This window comes from Muntiacus reevesi, chromosome 18 (assembly GCF_963930625.1).
Source record: "Muntiacus reevesi chromosome 18, mMunRee1.1, whole genome shotgun sequence".
Lineage (NCBI taxonomy): Eukaryota > Metazoa > Chordata > Mammalia > Artiodactyla > Cervidae > Muntiacus > Muntiacus reevesi.
This window is the reverse complement of record NC_089266.1, coordinates 1944973-1963045: the sequence shown is the minus strand read 5'-3', so window position 1 is coordinate 1963045 and position 18073 is coordinate 1944973. Positions and strand designations below refer to the sequence as shown.

General features: G+C 42.9%; 1 protein-coding gene across 1 annotated transcript in view; it reads left to right on the top strand.

The window, feature by feature from the left end:
• ABCA10 (ATP binding cassette subfamily A member 10) overlaps positions 1 to 17790 on the top strand; it is a 55067-nt gene extending 37277 nt beyond the window's left edge. The window contains exons 26-39 of the mRNA XM_065909531.1: positions 3345 to 3461; positions 4549 to 4629; positions 6732 to 6823; positions 7512 to 7632; positions 8282 to 8399; positions 8769 to 8860; positions 10088 to 10266; positions 10534 to 10609; positions 10718 to 10812; positions 11538 to 11657; positions 11740 to 11880; positions 14353 to 14432; positions 16436 to 16491; positions 16607 to 17790. Of these exons, the coding sequence (XP_065765603.1) occupies positions 3345 to 3461; positions 4549 to 4629; positions 6732 to 6823; positions 7512 to 7632; positions 8282 to 8399; positions 8769 to 8860; positions 10088 to 10266; positions 10534 to 10609; positions 10718 to 10812; positions 11538 to 11657; positions 11740 to 11880; positions 14353 to 14432; positions 16436 to 16491; positions 16607 to 16705 (1467 nt within the window). The 3' untranslated portion in view covers positions 16706 to 17790. The remainder of the gene's footprint in view (positions 1 to 3344; positions 3462 to 4548; positions 4630 to 6731; positions 6824 to 7511; positions 7633 to 8281; positions 8400 to 8768; positions 8861 to 10087; positions 10267 to 10533; positions 10610 to 10717; positions 10813 to 11537; positions 11658 to 11739; positions 11881 to 14352; positions 14433 to 16435; positions 16492 to 16606) is intronic.
• The last annotated feature ends 283 nt before the right edge of the window (positions 17791 to 18073 follow it).

The window sequence follows — 18073 nt, the reverse complement described above, 5'->3', positions numbered from 1 at the left end:
GCAGTAGGGTGGTCAAAGATAAGCTCTTTCCTGCACTGTGAGATTTAGAAAGCTTAGCTTCAGGTTTCTGCGGGACCGAAGCACACTGACACACATCTTGCTGAAACAGTGCCTCTCATAACCATAGCGGTACGGCCAGTGGGCCTTGAGGGGATTCTGATTAAGGTCCTAAAATGATGACCCGCAGATTGTTTCAGTTTATATTGCTTTTTCTTGTGCTGTGGAGAAAATATTTCTTGTGCTGTGGAGAGAACACTTTAAAGAGTTTTTTAAATTCTGTGATCAGTTTCACATACATAAGGTCTTGGTACCTGACACATTATAGGTTGACTCATTGACTGGATGTGTGGACCGCTGACTCATACAATATCTCCTTATTTTTTTTAAACTTCTGTTTTGCAACTGCTCAGGCGTGTCCGACCCTTTGTGCCTTATGGACTGTAACACACCAGGCGTGCCTGTCCTTCACTGTGTCCCGGAGTTTGTTCAAACCCATGTCATTGAGTCGACGATGCCATCCAACCATCTCATCCTCTGTCGCCCCCTTCTCCTCCTGACCTCACTCTTGCCCAGCATCAGGGTCTTTTCCAATGAGTCATCCCTTCAGATCAGGTGGCCAAAGTACTGGAGTTTCAGTATCAGTCCTTCCAATGAACACCCAGGACTGATCTCCTTCAGGATGGACTGGTGGGATCTCCTTGCAGTCCAAGGGACTCTCAAGAGTCTTCTCCAACACCACAGTTCAAAAGCATCAATTGTTTGGTGCTCAGCCTTTTTTATGGTCCAACTCTCACATCTGTATACGACTATTGGGAAAACCATAGCTTTCACTATACGTACCTTTGTTGACAAAGTGGTGTCTCTGCTTTTTAATATGCCGTCTAAGTTTGTCATAGCTTTTCTTCCAAGGAGCAGGCGTCCTTTAATTTCATGGCTACAGTCACCATCCACAGTGATTTTGGAGCCCAAGAAAATAAAGTCTGTCACTGTTTGCATTTTTTCCCCATCTATTTGCCATGAAGTGATGGGACCAGGTCCCATGATCTTAGTTTTTTGAATGTTGAGTTTTAAGCCAGCTCTTTCACTCTCCTCTTTCACCTTTGTTACCAGTGCAAGTTTGATGCCTGAAGCAGAGCCCCCAAACCACTGCTCTGGACAACACAGAGGGATAGAGTGGGGAGGGAGGGGGAAGTGAGGGACACATGTGTACCTGTGGCCGTTTCATGTTGATGTATGGCAGAAACCATCACAATGTTGTAAAGTAATTATCCTCCTATTAAATAAATTAAAAAAAGAAGAGGCTCTTTAGTTCTTCTTTACTTTCTGCCATTAGAGTGGTGTCATCTGCGTATCTGAGGTTGTTGATATTTCTCCTGGCAGTCTTGATTCCAACTTGTGCTTCACCCAGCCCGGCATTTAACATGATGTACTCTGCATGATGGGGCTTTCCTGGTAGCTCAGATGGTAAAGCGTCTGCCTACAATGTGGGAGACTGGGATTTGATCCCTGGGTTGGGAAGATCCCCTGGAGAAGGAAATGGCAGCCCACTCCAGTGTTCTTGCTTGGAAAATCCCATGGACTGAGGATCCTGGTAGGCTACAGTCTATGGTGTCACAAAGTCGGACATGACTGAGCGGCTTCACTTCACTTCAGTTTGCATATAAGTTAAATAAGCAGGGTGACAACATACAGCCTTGAAGTACTCCTTTCGCAATTTGGAACCAGTTCGTTGTTCCATGTCCAGTGCTAACTGTTGCTTCTTGACCTGAATACAGGCTTGTCAGGAGGCAGGTGAGGTGATCTGGTATTTCCATCTCTTTAAGAATTTTCCATAGTTTGTTGTGATCCACACAGTCTAAGGATTTAGTGTAGTCAATGTAACAGAAATAGATGTTTTTCTGAAATTCCCTTCCTTTTTCTACAATCCAACAGATGTTAGCAATTTGATATCTGGTCCCTGCCTTTTCTAAATCCAACTTGTACATCTGGAAGCTCTCAGTTCATGTACTATTGAAGCCTAGCTTGAAGTACTTTGAGCATTACCTTGCTTATCATGTGAAATGAGTGCAGTTGTAGGGTAGTTTGAATTCTTTGACATTGCCCTTCTTTGGGATTGGAATGAAAACTGACCTTTTCCAGTCCTGTGGCCACTGCTGAGTTTCCCAAATTTGCTGGCATACTGAGTCCAGCACTTAGCAGCAGCATCTTTTAGGATTTGAAATAGCTTAGCTGGAATTCCATCACCTCTACTAGCTTTTTTCGTAGTAATGCTTCCTAAGGCCCACTTGACTTCGCACTCCAGCAGTCTGGCTATAGTTGAGTGACCACACCACTGTTCTTATCTGGGTCATTAAGGCCTTTTCTGTACAGTTCTTCTGTGTATTCTTGCCACCTCTTCTTAATATCTTCTGCTTCTGTTGGGTCCATGCCATTTCTCTCCTTTATTGTGCCCATCTTGGCATGAAATATTCCCTTGGTATCTCTAATTTTTTAAAAATATTTATTTATTTGGCTGTGTCAGGTCTTAGGTATGGCATGTGGTATCCTCAGTCTTCGTTGCAGCATGCAGAATATTATGTTGCAATTTGTGGGATCTAGTTCCTGGGTCAGGGATTGAACCTGGACCCCCTGCATTGGGAGCGGAGTCTTAACACCTCCAGGGAAGTCCCCAACCTCTTCTTATATAAGTATGGAGGGCAAGAACTTAGGCTCTGGAGTCAGACAGCCTAGGTTTGGATTCTAAATCTGGCATTAAATAGCTGTAAGATATTGGGCGAAGTGATTTCAGGTTTCTGAGGTTTAGTTCTCAGAACTCAGAGATGTATATAAAGCAGTAGCACTTTACAGGGTTAGGACTGAGTCTCTCCAAGAGCATTCGCTATCATAATGCTGGTAAATTGCTCTTCAAAGTACTTGGTAAATAATATTCTGTAGATGCTAAGAGAAGTTTCTATTCCCTTCTTTATTCTTTTGTTATTCCTAAAACTATGGTACTACAATACCATTCGACAAGAGGTTAACTGTATGCTAGTGCTGAAAGCATATGAGGATTTATGTTCATAAAGTAAAATAATGGCATACTCCCCTTTTTTAATTGTTGCTGTATATCCGTGCCAGGTAGTACCGCATCTTTTAGATGTTTATGTCAGACTTTAATTGTAATCATGTCTTTCAGTTGTGATGACACTTTGATGCTTCCTAAAGAGGCAGTCCTCTCAATATTGTTATACTTAAGCTGAAAATTGAAAATGGGAATATCTTTCTAGGAAAATAGATTACTTATAGAAAACATCTTATATTAAATATGACTGAGCAAATTATATCTGTGGATTTTTTTCCTTTAGATCTCATTATTTATGCTCATCCTCCTGAGACTAACTCATTCTGGAAGTATTGTAATTATATGTATAATTTTAATACCTTCGTGCACTTCAATTTTTTTTCTTTCTGAAATGATAGAGGTAAGCAGTTTTACCTACTTTATTTTTGACTTTGACCATGTAACTTGTTAATTAAATCTTTTCTGATATGGAAGCAGGTACATTTAATAAAATTTTAGAAATTATTCAATTGCTGGTAAATTCTGAAAAGAAAATGTGAAAAAATTGTATAGAGCTGAAAGTTGCAAATACCCTGAACCCATTATTCATACCCGGAAGGAAGCAGGTAAATCCATTTAGAAATGCAACAGGAAACCCAACTGTGGTTTATGAATTCCAAGAGGGGATTGTAAGAAAGGACTATGTTTTTCCCACTGTTACAGAACTCTCTCCTCACTGTGAAGTGGAAGTTTCCCATTTCAGTTTTGATAAATATCTGAAAAATTATTTTTGTGCTTAGCTCTACCTTTCCCTATAACAGAGGACTGCGGGGAAGATGTGATATTTTATGCTGTTTGTACTACTAGTGTCAGTAAATTGCTCTGGGGGTGAGTGATTGGTGCAGGAAGGAAAACGAGATGCTGTTAGGAACTTCTGGGAGAGTCCAAGTACCACTGAGAATTCTGGGGACATGATAGTGAATCTCAGCTACTTCACATTTGTATGTTTAGTCACTTCCACTGAAAAGGAACTTGTGAATCCCTACTGCACAGAATTGGGGCTTCCCAGGTGGCGCTAGTGGTAAAGATCCTGCCTGCTAATGCAGGAGACATAAGAGATGTGGGTTTGATCCCGAGGTCAGGTAGATCCGCTGGAGGAGGAAATGGCAACCCACTCCGGTATTCTTGCCTGGGAAATCCCATGGACAGAGGAGCCTGGCGGGCTATAGTCCCTGGGGTCACACAGAGTTGGAGACAACTGAGGTGATTTAGCACGCATGCTCTCACGCACTGCACAGAGTCAGAATACAGAAAATATTGGAGATTATAACCAAGGAAAGGCGTCACCTTCCAGCAGATTTTAGTGTCGGAGAACAAGTCTTGTCCCAATTCACAGAGCATTCCCTAGTGTCCTGTGGAACAGCAAGTCATAGGATTCAGGCGTATTTAACATAAGAACGTTCTATTCGTGATGCAGAGAAATTTCATACAGCCCTGTTTTTCTTTAGCAGTTGTATCGAAGAAGGTCCAGAAGTCAGGACTCTGAGAGAAGTGAAATTGTTGAAATCATTCTCCTAACAATCTTCATAGTAAGAAAATATTTCTACCTAAGTATATATAGCCACATGATATACTTGTTCTTATTCAAAGAATGGCAAATTGAAATATTCCCCCAAATAGCTGCTCTTACTGTTCTCTATGGGCTTCCCTGGTGGCTCAGTGGTAAAGAATCTGCCTGGCAATGCAGCAGAAACCCACTCCGGTACTCTTGCCTGGGAAAGCCCATGGACAGAGGAGCCTGGCGGGCTACAGTCCGTGGGCCCCCAACGAGTCGGACACAACTGAGCAGCTCAACCACTACCATCACCACCAGTTTTCTATAATCAATGTAACGTTAATGAAGTGAAGTCGCTCAGTCGTGTCCAACTCTTTGCGGCCCCATGGACTGTAACCTACCAGGCCCCTCGTCCATGGGCTTTTCCAGGCAAGAATGCTGGAGTGGGTTGCCATTTCCTTCTCCAATAATGGTAATACCTAAAGGTATTTTTTTATATAGAGTATATGCCTAGTCATTCTGTCATGTCCGATTCTTTCAGACCCCGTGGACTGTAGGTCACCAGGCTCCTCTATCCATGGGATTTTTAAGGCAAGAACAGTGTAATATATACCAGAAATTCTAAAGACTAGATTACTTTTATTATTGCTGTTACTGTACATTGCTGATACACGTATCCAAAGACAATTTGAGGTGGTTTATAAGAAATACCAAAGGTGCTGTGTGCCTAAAAATCATTTCAATATGCATTTAAAAAGAAGCTAATTTGAATAATGAAGAATAAAGAGAACAAAGTAAGTGGAATTTTATACTGGGAAAAAATACTGAAGCAAAATGTAAATATTATTTCTGTGCATTATAGTAAATGAGGAGTAAGGGGGAAACAGTGGACCACAGGCTTCTTATTTTCTCTTTTTGGCAAAAAAAGAGTTAAGGGAGGAAATTTTCTAAATTTTTATAAATTCATAAATGTATAAAATATATCACAGACGTTTATATACTGAAGGTTTGTTCTTTTTATTTTATTCAGTGTACATGGAGATGTGTCATACATGGTGGTTTTCTGCTGACCATGAATAAATGCTAAAGTTATACAATTGTTTAACCTCCACATGTTTGTGTTTTTTGCAACTTTTCCCCTTATAGTTGATTTCTAGTCTCAGAGAATCATGGTTGAAAAGGATGCTTGTTGTGATTTCAGTTTTCTTCAATTTCCCAAGGCCTGCTTTTTGGCCTAGCACGTGTCTGTTCCAAGAATGTTCCATGTGCACTTAAAAGGGATATATTCTGCTGCTTTGGGATGAAATTTATATGTATATATAAAATCCAGTTGATCTAATACATCACTTAAGGCCAGTGTTGCTTTATTTACCTTTTGCCTAGATGATCTGTCCACTGACATAAGTGAGACATTGAAGTCTCCTGCTACTGGGGATTCCCGGGTGACACATTGGTAAAGAATCCACCTGCAATGCAGAAGATGTAAGAGACGTGGATTCGATCCCTGGGTTGGGAAGATCCCCTGGAGAAGGAAATGGCAACCCCCACCCCCCACCCCTGCTCAGTATTCCTGCCTGGGAAATCCCATGGATAGAGGAACCTGGCAGGCTAAAGTCCATGGAGTTGCAAAGTCAGACGTGACTGAGCACGCATGCATCACACATCACTATTAATGTATCACTGTCAGTTTCTCCTTGTATATCTCTTAATATGTACTTTATTTAGGTGCTTCTACGTTGGATGCATATATATTTACAGTTGGTGTCTCTTCTGGTTTGATTGCTCCTTATGTCATGAATATCCTTCTTTGTCTCTTGTCACAGTCTTTGTTTAAAGGCTGTTTTGTCTGATGTGAGCATTGCTCCTCCAGCTTTCCTTTCATTTGCATTGCAGGGAATACCTTTTTCCATCCCCTTACTTACAGTCTGTGTCTGTCTTTAGATCTGAAGTGACTCTCTTGTAGGCACCATATATAGGTTGGTTTGAATAAATTTCTCCATGTGATAAACATTTTATAAGATTTTTATCAAATTATGAGAAAATGATCAAATCTCCTATGACAGAAGGCATATATTTCCCAGGGAGCTTGAATCCCAAGATGATACTAATATTCTATTCCTTTATCATTGCCTTTAGCCGTACCTTCAGATGATCATTTTTCTTTTTATTATACGGTGCCTGGAAATGAAGTATGGAAAAGAAACAATGAGGAAAGATCCATTTTTCAGGTTGGGAGAACATTAACATCTGAATATAATTTAAACATTTAATATGTATAGCAGTACATTTAACATCATTTTATTAGTGTGGATTTACTATCCAAACTCTTGGCTAGGCCCACTGGGAAATATTATTCTGAAAAAATAAAAGCAAAAAAAATGAGAATTACATTGAATGCAGTGAGTACAGTTTCTAAGACATGGGTCTTGTGATTTTAGGCAAGTTGGGTATTTATCTTGTGAACTGCACACGTAGTGGTTAAGCATCAAGTGTTGTTTTTCTCCTGTTTATGAGAAGTACGGGTCTCTGAGTAGAAGATGCAGTAATGAAAAATGAGTTCATCGTGAAATGTTTGAAAAGGCAAGAGAGGCCAGTTATGGTGATCGTTTATGATGCAACGTGATGATGACCTAGATGGCAGCAGACTGAAGACTAAGTCTGTATCTGAGAGGCTTTAGAGAGCTGGTCGGCTGGTGAGATAAAAGGTTTTAAAGAGAAGAAATAGTCAGAGAGTCTTTCATGGGACTTGGCTACTTGAGGGAGTTATTGCTGTCAAGAAGAATCTTGTAGGTCATTAAGTAATCATTTATATTCTTGTAAAACAAAGAAAAAGAATTAAATCATTGAAGCCATATTCTCCTGGTAGTGGTTGTACAGTGAGAATTTCATTTTAATGTTATTTTATTTTCTCTGTAGAATCTCTCCAAGAAGAAGGGAATATCGTCCAAACCCAGAAGAACCGGAAGAAGAGGATGAAGACGTTCAAGCAGAAAGAGTGAAAACGGCGAATGCACTCACTGCTTCCAACTTGGACGAGGTAAAAGCAAGCGGCTGAGCCTCTGATGAAGCACTGAGATAGTCACCTTGTCTTGTACAGTGGGCAAAGTGTTGGTTTTAGTGTGAAAACTTGCTATTGCATCTGTAATCCTTCCATTTGTAGTTCATATTCAGGTCATTACCTTTTGATGAATTTATCCAGTCATCACTCTTAATTTTCTCTTCTTCCATTTTTTTTTTTTTGGTGGATTTTAATCTTCATTCATCAGAGCAGTTCAAGAATTCTGATATTCTTTATCAATTTTTAACAAAATCCCACATCTTGAAGAGTTTCAATTCCATTTTGCCACATATTGAAATTGTTATGTCAATAATTCTAAATAGTATATGAAAAAAAGCAGGTGAATTTATACTGCATTAAAATTAATAAGAAGGCCAATTAATGCAAAAGGCAAGGTTAGCATAGCACAAAGGAAATATGTTTGCTTATGAATTGGTTTCATAAGAAGTTGATAAAGAAGTCCTCATTCGTAAATGTACATTTGAGAGTTTTATTTGAAACAAGAGGCTAAAGTACTATTGGCCCAAAAATCTGGTTAAATTCATAGCCTAGGAAATGAAAGGTGAAACATGAATGTACAAAATACGTAATATTTAAGAGGAAAATCATGCTCTCCCATGTTTTCTAGAAGCCAGTAATAATGGCAAGCTGTTTACACAAGAAATATAAACAGAAAAAGAAAAGATGCTTTTCAGCCAGAAAGACGAAAACAGCCGTTCGGAATGTTTCCTTCTGTATCAACAAAGGTTTGGATAATGTTTTGTTTATTAGGATGTTCCTTATTCTCTAGTTTTAGCACTGTGAAGGGAATGGTTTTCCATTCTTCCAGTCTGTTCATAGATCTCAGTTAACATGTAATTATAAAAATACTTGACTTGCTGGCAGAGAGACGTTTTTATTTCAAAATCCTGTCCCAGATCAAATGTCATAAAAAACAGCTGATCTTGGATCCAGGTGTCCAACTTCTTCTCATGTAAATCCAGTCCTTTCACTAAGGCAGATATGACAAAGGTGCTGTCTGAAAATGCTATTTTATTTCAAAACATTCCTGATCTAAGTGATTTTAGGTTAGTCGACTCCTTAAGTACAAAAAGTGATGGTGAACCTTTTTCCAGGTGAAGTGTTGGGATTGCTGGGGCACAATGGAGCTGGGAAAAGCACTTCTATTAAAATGATAACTGGAGACACAAAGCCGACCGCGGGAGTGGTACGTGGCGTGGGAGGCGGCCGGCTCACAGCCGGGGGCTGTCCTGTTCAGCGTCAGTGGCTTCTCCGTGTTGTTCTCATCGGCCAGTCCAGTGGTTTCTGTTTGACTGAAGTGTCGCTGATTTACGTGCTGTGCCGGTGTCTGCCATACGGCAGTTCAGCTCCATTCCGTTCCCTCTCGGTCATGTCTGCCCCTCTGCGGCCTCGTGGACTGCAGCATGCCCGGCTTCCCTCTCCAGCAGAGTGACTCGCTTATACACGTATATGCATTCTTTTTTTTTTGACATTCTTTTCCATTATGGTTTATCACAGGGTGTTGTATATAGTTTCCTGTACTCTAGTAGGACCTCGTTGTTTATCCATTGTATATATGTTTATATACATATATTTTTTATATACATATATTTTTATAAACATATATGTTTATATATATATATTTATATAGTTTGCTTATACCAACCCCAAACTCCCAGTTCACCCCTCCCTCCCCACATCCTCCTTGGCAACTACAAGTCTGACCTCTGTGTCTATCAGTTTTCTAGATAAGTTTATTTGTGCTATATTTTATTAGATTCCACATATATGTGCTAATGTGCAATATTTGTTTTTCTCTCTCTTACTTCACTTAGTAAAATAATCTGCAGTTGCATCCATGCTGTTAGGAATGGCATTCTTTCATTCCTTTTAATGGCTGAATAGTAGCCCATCGTATGTATGCACCTCATCTTCTTTATCTGCTCCTCTGTGATGAGTGTTCAGGCTGTTTCCGTGTCTTGGCTGTTGTGAATCTCTCTCTGCTCCTCTGTGATGAGTGTTCAGGCTGTCTCCCTGTCGTGGCTGTTGTGAGTAGTGCTGCTGTGGACACAGGGGTGCATGTATTTTTTTTCTTTTTTTTTGATAATGGTTTCATCTGGGTATATGCCCAGGACTAGGATTGCTGGACCACATGGTAATTGTCTTTTACATTTTCTGAGGAGCCTCCATACTGTTTTCCATAGTGGCTGTACCTGCTTGCATTCCCACCAGCAGTGTAATAAAGTTCCCTTTTCTCCACACCCTCTCCAGCATCAAATGATTTTAAAAAAAAAAGAATACACAGATGAATTTATAAAACACCTCTTGCATCCTGAAGAAGGGTTGTAGCTGAGTGGTCGTTTTTATCTCCTTCAGAAGTAGGAGGATTGCAGAGGAAGGCAGATGTGAATCTGACCTTTGTTGTTCGATGCAGGTGGTTTTCAGTGACAGTGGGACAGCTCAGACGCAGCAGGCAGACGACGGCTTCGGGCGCCTGGGGTACTGTCCACAGGAGGACGCGCTGTGGCCCGACCTCACGGTCCGAGAACACCTGGACTTGTACGCAGCCGTGAAAGGCCTGGCCAAAGAGGAGGCTGCTCTCAGTGTCTCAAGGTGCGGTGCAAAGCCTCCTCCAGCATGCTGTTTGTAGCTGGAGGAAGAGGAGACATAGAACTTATTCATGAAATGTGGAAAGGAGATGATGAACCATGCCTTTAGCTTTCATGCAAATAAAATGACTGCAAATCTGAATGAGAACCAAGTCAAGACAAGTATTGTTTAGGACCCTGTGAAGGAGGCTTTGTGCAGTCCTCTCTGCTTAGAAGTGCTGGGGTGCCCTAGACATTTTAGGCACGGACATAATCAGAGTGCTTCCCGCAGGCTGGCAGCCGCGCTGAAGCTGCAGGACCAGATGGCCCTCCCCGCCAAGGCCTTACCCGAAGGGGCGAAGAGGAAGGTAGGGAGGGCGGGGCCGGGCTCCCCCGCGCGCCCCCAGGCCAGCACTGGGGGCCCCCTGCCCTGCACACCCCCAGGCCGGCGCCGACGCGGCTCCTCTCCGTTGCAGCTGAGCTTCGCGCTGAGCGTCCTGGGGAGCCCGGCCGTACTGCTTCTGGATGAGCCGACCACGGGGCTGGACCCCGAGGGGCAGCTGCGGATGTGGTGAGGGGCGTCACGTTAAGTGTCAGTGTCAATCGTCTGAGTCTAGAGTGATGGCTCATTGAGGTTTTTCGTTTTCTCCACTAACCTTTGAGGCTCAGATCCTCTTTTGTTTGAGTCAGTGAAACTCAATATATTGATAGCTTAGACTGTAAAGAATCTGCCTGCAATACAGGAGACCCAGGTTCGATCCCTGGGTTGGGAAGATCCCCTGGAGAAGGGAAGGGTAACCCACGCCAGTATTCTTGCCTGGAGAATCCCATGGACAGAGGAGCCTGGCAGACTGCAGTCCAGGGAGTTCACAAAGAGTTGGATATGACTGAGTGACTACCACTCACTCACTCAGATTTCCTCAAGGAAAGAAAAAAATTGGCATTTTAAGAATCAAATGGACTCTCGAATGCGTTCGATGGACTTCTCTTTCTCTCACTAGTCCTCCCCTGCCTCGTTCTTCCTCTGTTTTATTTTTCAGTTGTTGAAAATCCTACAGTGTGGTGTTTTCCTGTTCTTCAAAACAAACACCAAGTTAGTCACACTTTTCAGACATCTGCTTTTCATTCTGTGAAGCCTGTTGATGTGATGATATAATTACTTAACACAATTTTTCCTCTTTCTCTCCAAAGATTTTTTTCCCCCAGCATTCTCTGTTTAGGCCTCCTTGTCATTCCCATTCATCTGTTTTCCCAGATGACTTTGGAAGTGCAAACAGTCCCTTACTCTGTCTCTAGGCAGGCAATCCGGGCCTCCGTTAGAAACACGACGAGGGGCGCCCTGCTGACCACCCACTCCATGGCCGAGGCGGAGGCCGTGTGCGACCGCGTGGCCGTCATGGTGTCCGGGAGGCTGAGGTGGGTGCCAGCTGATGCAGGGGCAGGAGAACCCAGGAGGCGTCCCTTTTCTTTCAATTCTTCTGTCCCTTCCCTGGACCAGGTGTATCGGTTCCATTCAGCATCTGAAAAGCAAGTTTGGCAAAGACTACTTACTGGAGGTGAAGGTAAAGGCCCTCACCCAGGTGGAGCCTCTGCACGTGGAGATTCTCAAGCTCTTCCCCCAGGCTGCTCGGCAGGAGAGGTGAGGGCCGCCCCAGGCGCGAGGCCTCCAGCACCCACGGCCTCGTCTTGTCCAGAAGGGCGGCAAGAGGGCGGCAAGAGGGCGCCCCGGCTGCCTGTGGGTCACAAACAGGCTGTGGAGGGGCCACTCGGAAGGAGGGAGGGGCCTCCCTGACCACCCAGCGGGAGGCCGCCTGGGATGCGGGAGACGCGGGAGTGATCGCTGGGTCGGGAAGATCCCCTGGGGGAGGACATGGCAGCCCACTCCAGTGTTCTCGCCTGGGGAATCCCATGGACAGGAGTCTGGCGGGCTACAGGCAGGTCATAAAGAGTCAGACACGACTTAGCGACTAAACAACAACAAGGAAGCACAGAAGGTTAGACAGCAATTGAAAAGTTCTCAGTGAGTGTTCAGTATTGAGAACAGGTAGACAGTGTGTGTGTCCGTGTGTGTGTGTGAACTATGGAATGACAGAGATGAGGGGGGAAAGTATAAGCTTGATCATCGATTGAATGGGTTTTTTTTTTTTTTAAATAGCCAATGAAAATTCTGTATCAGTCTATAACATTTTACCAAAGATGAAATTATACCGAGACCTCGGACCGACTCCCATGCTTCAGAAAGGCTGACTTTACCTTAATGGGGTTTAGGATGTCGCTGGGGATTTTGCAGGCAGGGACACTGGAGGGGGTTGCCGTCTCCTGCTCCACAGACTGTTTGGCTCTGTCTATCCCACTGACTTCTTTGGCCCCATCAGGCCTGCGTCGCAGCCCACGGGCTCTTCGCTCACTCGCGCGGGTTCTTTCTCGTGGCCCGAGCACTCTAGCTTTGGCGCGTGGGCTTACTTGCTCCTCGGCATGTGGGACCTCAGTTCCCCTATCAGGGATCAAACCAGAGCCCCCCTGCATTGAACGGTGGGTTCCTAACCCCTGGACCACAGGGAACTTCCCTGACTCTATCTTAAATTAATTGATTAGAAATCATTGGATCCTCCCTATAGTTCCTTCGGGCTCCCCTGGTGGCTGAGACAGTAAAGAGTCCACCTGCCATGTAGGAAATCTGGTTTCCATCCCTGGGATGGGAAGATCCCCTGGAGAAGGGAATGCCTCCTTTAAAGGCGTATGAGATCAGCTGTGAGTTACAAATAAAGACAAACAAACCCATGTGAATGGCAGACTGAGCCGGAATTTCCCTAAAAGGTGTGCGGTTTTCTTACATACTACTACTCTTTTTAAAAACTATTACTTTTGAGCACGTATTGTGCTGGAGGCTGGACGCTGTGTATGGACTAGGCAGTAGATAGACAAGGTTCTTACGGTGCTTGAGTCCTTTTGAGGAAAGAGTATTAGCAAAGGAAGATGCGAATGAATGAGGGAATGACATTAAGGGCAGACTTTAAGGCTGAGCGGGTTTGGCCAGTGGAAAACTTCGGGTAAGAGTCACTCTTTTGAGAAAACACGTGTAAACGCTCCAGTCAACAATGAGCTCTCCGCACAGAAGATGGAGAGAAAGCTCCCATCCATGATGTGTAATAAGATGTCTGTACATTTGTTCTCTACCTGTGTCCCTGTTTCTGCTGGGATGAAGCAAATAGCTTCATCTGTATCGTTTTTCTAGATTCCACATACATGCGTTAATGTAAGATGTTTACTTTTCTCTTTGAGGGGGAAGGGACTGTGGGGTGAATCAGGGAGATTGGGATTGACGTGTACATTATTGATAGTGTGTCTAAAATAGACAGTTAATGAGAACCTACTGAAGGGGAACTCAGTGCTCTGTGGTGATCTAATGGGAAAGAAATCCAAACAAGGGGGGGCTAGTATATTTATCCATATATGGCTGATTCATCTTGCTGTATAGTAGAAAGTATCACAGCCTTGTAAAGCAACTATGCTCCAATAAAAGCTAATGTAAAAACCCCAAAGCAAAGACATAATAAATAATAAAAAGGAGAAAGTTATTAAGTTTGCGTGAATTTTATTTAGTTCTTTTGAGAAGTCTAAACGAGAAGGACCAAACAATGTTCATTGAATTGTGCAACATGAGGTCCTGGATGAACATATTTGGGAAGGTTAGAGGTCAAGGAAGAATTTTTTAAAGGGAGAGAGCTCTACAAGTTTTAATTCTTGTACAAAAGATTGAAAAGAAGAAAATTTGATTAAAAGGTTCCAGGGAGCATAGAAAGATTGGCTTTTGAGAGTGAGAAATAAAATACAAAAGAAAGACACCACAGCCTGAGTATGAAAGCTTATCAGAGCGATTTTTCAGAATTTATCTTGAACAATAAATTAGGGGAAAGCAGATTTTTCTTGTAAATAGATTTTTATGACTAAAGATAATTTTTTGGCCCAGATTCATGCTTTATCAAATTGAACTATTTGCTTTTTATCTAAAGGAAAATTTTTTAAAATGCTTTGGTTATTTTTGCTGTCAAGTCCTTCCCAATATTGTAATGTTGAAGAATTAGTAACTCTCACCCTTTCCTCCTCCCAGATATTCGTTCGTGATGGCATATAAATTACCCATAGAGGATGTTCACCCTCTGTCTCAGACCTTTTCCAAATTAGAGGCAGGTGAGTTTAGACTGTTCACACTTAATGTACTGTAAATATTTTCATGTGGAATGCATATCAGATAACTTCAAGTACAAAACTTATATCATCAGTTAAACCTTGGAAAATTTCCACTTGAATAAAAATCTTAAAGGGAATGCATGGGCGACCCTAGACTTGGCTTCACACCACCTAATTCCCCCTCTCCTCCCGAGGAAATAAGTCGGAACACTCTGTCCTGGTTCCCTTGCATACCAGTGGAGCATAATTATCATTGTGACGTCCCAAAGAACACCAGGGTGAGCTTCTGGCAGCTCCATGTTTGTCAAAGTCAGGCACAAGGAGCAGAAACGTGGAGCCGCGGATTCAACCTGACTGTCCAGACGCTTCCACTCCATTGACCCGTGTGTCTATGTCAGTGCTGGGGCAACTGAAAAACACCAGGATGGGACGCGAGTCAGGGTCGGAGAGGCGGTTCTGGACTGGTTTCAGAGATGCTGACCACAGCTCATGCTGGGTGTTTATGGTACCTTGGCATGTAAGAAGCGTGGTGTTTACTGAACAGGGACCAGCAGAGAGTTTACTCCATGGATCTGTAAATACAGACTGAAGGAACAGAGGATGAGATGGTTAGATGGCATCACAGACTCACTGAGCCAACGGGAGACAGTGAAGGACACGGAAGCCTGGCGTGCTGCAGTCCACGGGGTCGCAAAGAGTTGGACACAACTTAACCGCTAACAGCAACAACAAAGCAATGCTCAGCAGTTGATTTGGAGATGAAAGCATACAGGTACAGAGACTCAGAAGGCTGAATACTGAAGTAGGACACAGTTCAGTTCAGTTCAGTTGTTCAGTCGTGTCTGACTTTTTGCAACCCCATGATTCGCAGCACGCCAGGCCTCCCTGTCCATCACCAACTCCCAGAGTTTACCTAAACGCATGTCCATCGAGTTGGTGATGCCATCCAACCATCTCATCCTCTGTCGTCCCTTCTCCTCCTGCCCCCAATCCCTCCCAGCATCAGGGTCTTTTCCAATGAGTCAACTCTTCGAATCAGGTGGCCAAAGTATTGGAGTTTCAGCTTCAGCATCAGTCCTTCCAATGAACACCCAGGACTGATCTCCTTTAGGATGGACTGGTTGGATCTCCTTGCAGTCCAAGGGACTCTCAACAGTCTTCTCCAACACCACAGTTCAAAAGCATCAATTTTTTGGTGCTCAGCTTTCTTCACAGTCCAACTCGCATATCCATATATGACTACTGGAAAAACCATAGCCTTGACTAGACGGACCTTTGTTGGCAAAGTAATGTCTCTGCTTTTTAATATGCTATCTAGGTTGGTCATAACTTTCCTTCCAAGGAGTAAGTGTTTTTTAATTTCATGGCTGCAGTCACCATCTGCAGTGATTTTGGAGCCCAAAAAATAAAGTCTGACACTGTTTCCACTGTTTCCCCATCTATTTCCCATGAGGTGATGGGACCAGATGCCATGATCTTAGTTTTCTGAATGTTGAGCTTTAAGCCAACTTTTTCACTCTCCTCTCACTTTCATCAAGAGGTTTTTTAGTTCATCTTCACTCTCTGCCATAAGGGTGGTGTCATCTGCATATCTGAGGTTATTGATATTTCTCCTGGCAATCTTGATTCCAGCTTGTGCTTCTTCCAGCCCAGGGTTTCTCATGATGTACCCTGCATATAAGTTAAATAAGCAAGGTGACAATATACAGCCTTGATGTACTCCTTTTCTTATCTGGAACCAGATTCCAGAAGTAGGTTCTGGAAGTAGGACACAAGGTTCTCTTTAATGAGAAGGAGGTTTACAGGTCATTTATACACGAATGCATTGCTCTTTTGACTAGCCATATCAGCACTCTTTAATGTATCTTTCAAGAAAATTCAATTTACTTGGCCCATATCTTAAAATATCTCCTGGATTCGAAGTTGCTGTTAATGTTGCCAGCTTTGAAAATACTTCTGATGACAAATGTGCAAGCCACTAATGTCAGCCCCTTTACACGCAGTGAAACAGACCTTCGACCTGGAAGAATACAGCCTTTCCCAGGCCACCTTGGAGCAGGTGAGGTTTTCAACCTGCAAGCATCAACCCAGGGAATCTGTGTGAGTCTCTGGGTACACCCACCTTTCAGAAACTCCCTGACATGTCCATTCCCTTCTTTATTTTTCCGACTTAGGTATTCTTAGAACTCTCCAAAGAGCAGGAGCTGGGGAATTTGGATGATGACATTGACACGACAGTCAGATGGAAACTTCTGCCACAGGAAGAGTCTTAAGACCCTGAACCTCCTCATGTCAGATATTAGCTCTCACTGCATCCTTAGTTTCCATAATTGTAGAAGAAGCTTTCATATTACTGGAGTTAACAGAATATTCAGTAGTTTAAACATTCAATAATGGTTAAGTTTTTTAGATTTTTTTTTTGATGTGGACCATTTTTAAAGATTTTATTGAATTTGTTGCAGTATTGCTTCTGTTTTATGTTTGGGTTTTTTTTGGCCACGTGTCATGTGGGATATCTACTGCCTGACCAGGGATGGAACCCACACCCCTCTATTGGAAGGAGAAGTCTTAACCGCTGGATCTCCAGGGAAAGCCCATGATTAAGATTTTATATGGTTTTTTAAATTTTATAATGGAGAGAAGAGACAAAGATAAGGAAACGTAGCAGACAACATTAATGCAATCAGATGTTATATTAATCACTGATTAGGCCTATTTTGTGTTTAATTCAGAAATCACCTGATGTTAGACAAGTACTGTGTTGTTCAGGAAGGCTGACTGCTCAGCACGTGTTACAGATAAAACCTTGTGGGCTTTTTAACCCTAGACTCTTAAGTGTATCATCTTTCTAAAGCATTATCTACTTAAGTGCCAACTTAGTGTGACACAGACTCTCAGAAGATCTAAAAAGTTGATAGGTGACGGTATAACTTTTAGATTTAATCATATAGTATGATTATAAAGTAAATGCTAGCTTCAGGGTGTGTGGAAACCATGTGAGTGGAGATAACAGGGATCTGTGGTAAAACCACAGTAAGTATTTTGGCTGACCTACATTCAGTGTGCTTTTCAGGAGTACTTTTTCGAAGTTGGCATGAGTGAGCCTAGTAATTCTTTATATTTCTCACTTACCATTTCCGGGACGTCTCCCATGTCGTTATAACCCTTCTGTGTTCTGTAGCAGCTTCATGGCATTCCTCTGATGTTCTACCACGTTAGCCTTTTTACTGTTGCCTGACAGTCTGGTTCCATGCACATTTATAAAGCTGTGATGAGCTGCTTTGAAGTCTTGTTTGATATGTCTTAAGAGTACGTAGCTCAGATATCAACTCTTAGCTCTCTGCTCTGTGAGACTTCACTGACTGTTCTCTGACCCATAGAGAAAGTCAGTGTCCTTCCTCGGCCGTCAGTGTCCATCCTTGGCCTCTGAGCCAAGGAAGCAGCAGGAACGTTTCTTCTCAGGCTCTTTGTTGACTCTGACTTTGCTCATCTGCCGACGTCTCTTATCTGCTCTGTGATCAGCTCCTTTGTCTCCAGCTTGGCGCCGACTGAGAGGTAAGATTTGTCCCCTTACCTAGACTGTTCCAAATGGCTCTTTCCACCTCTACTGGTGGCGCGGGGGGTTGTTTCGTGGCTGTGAT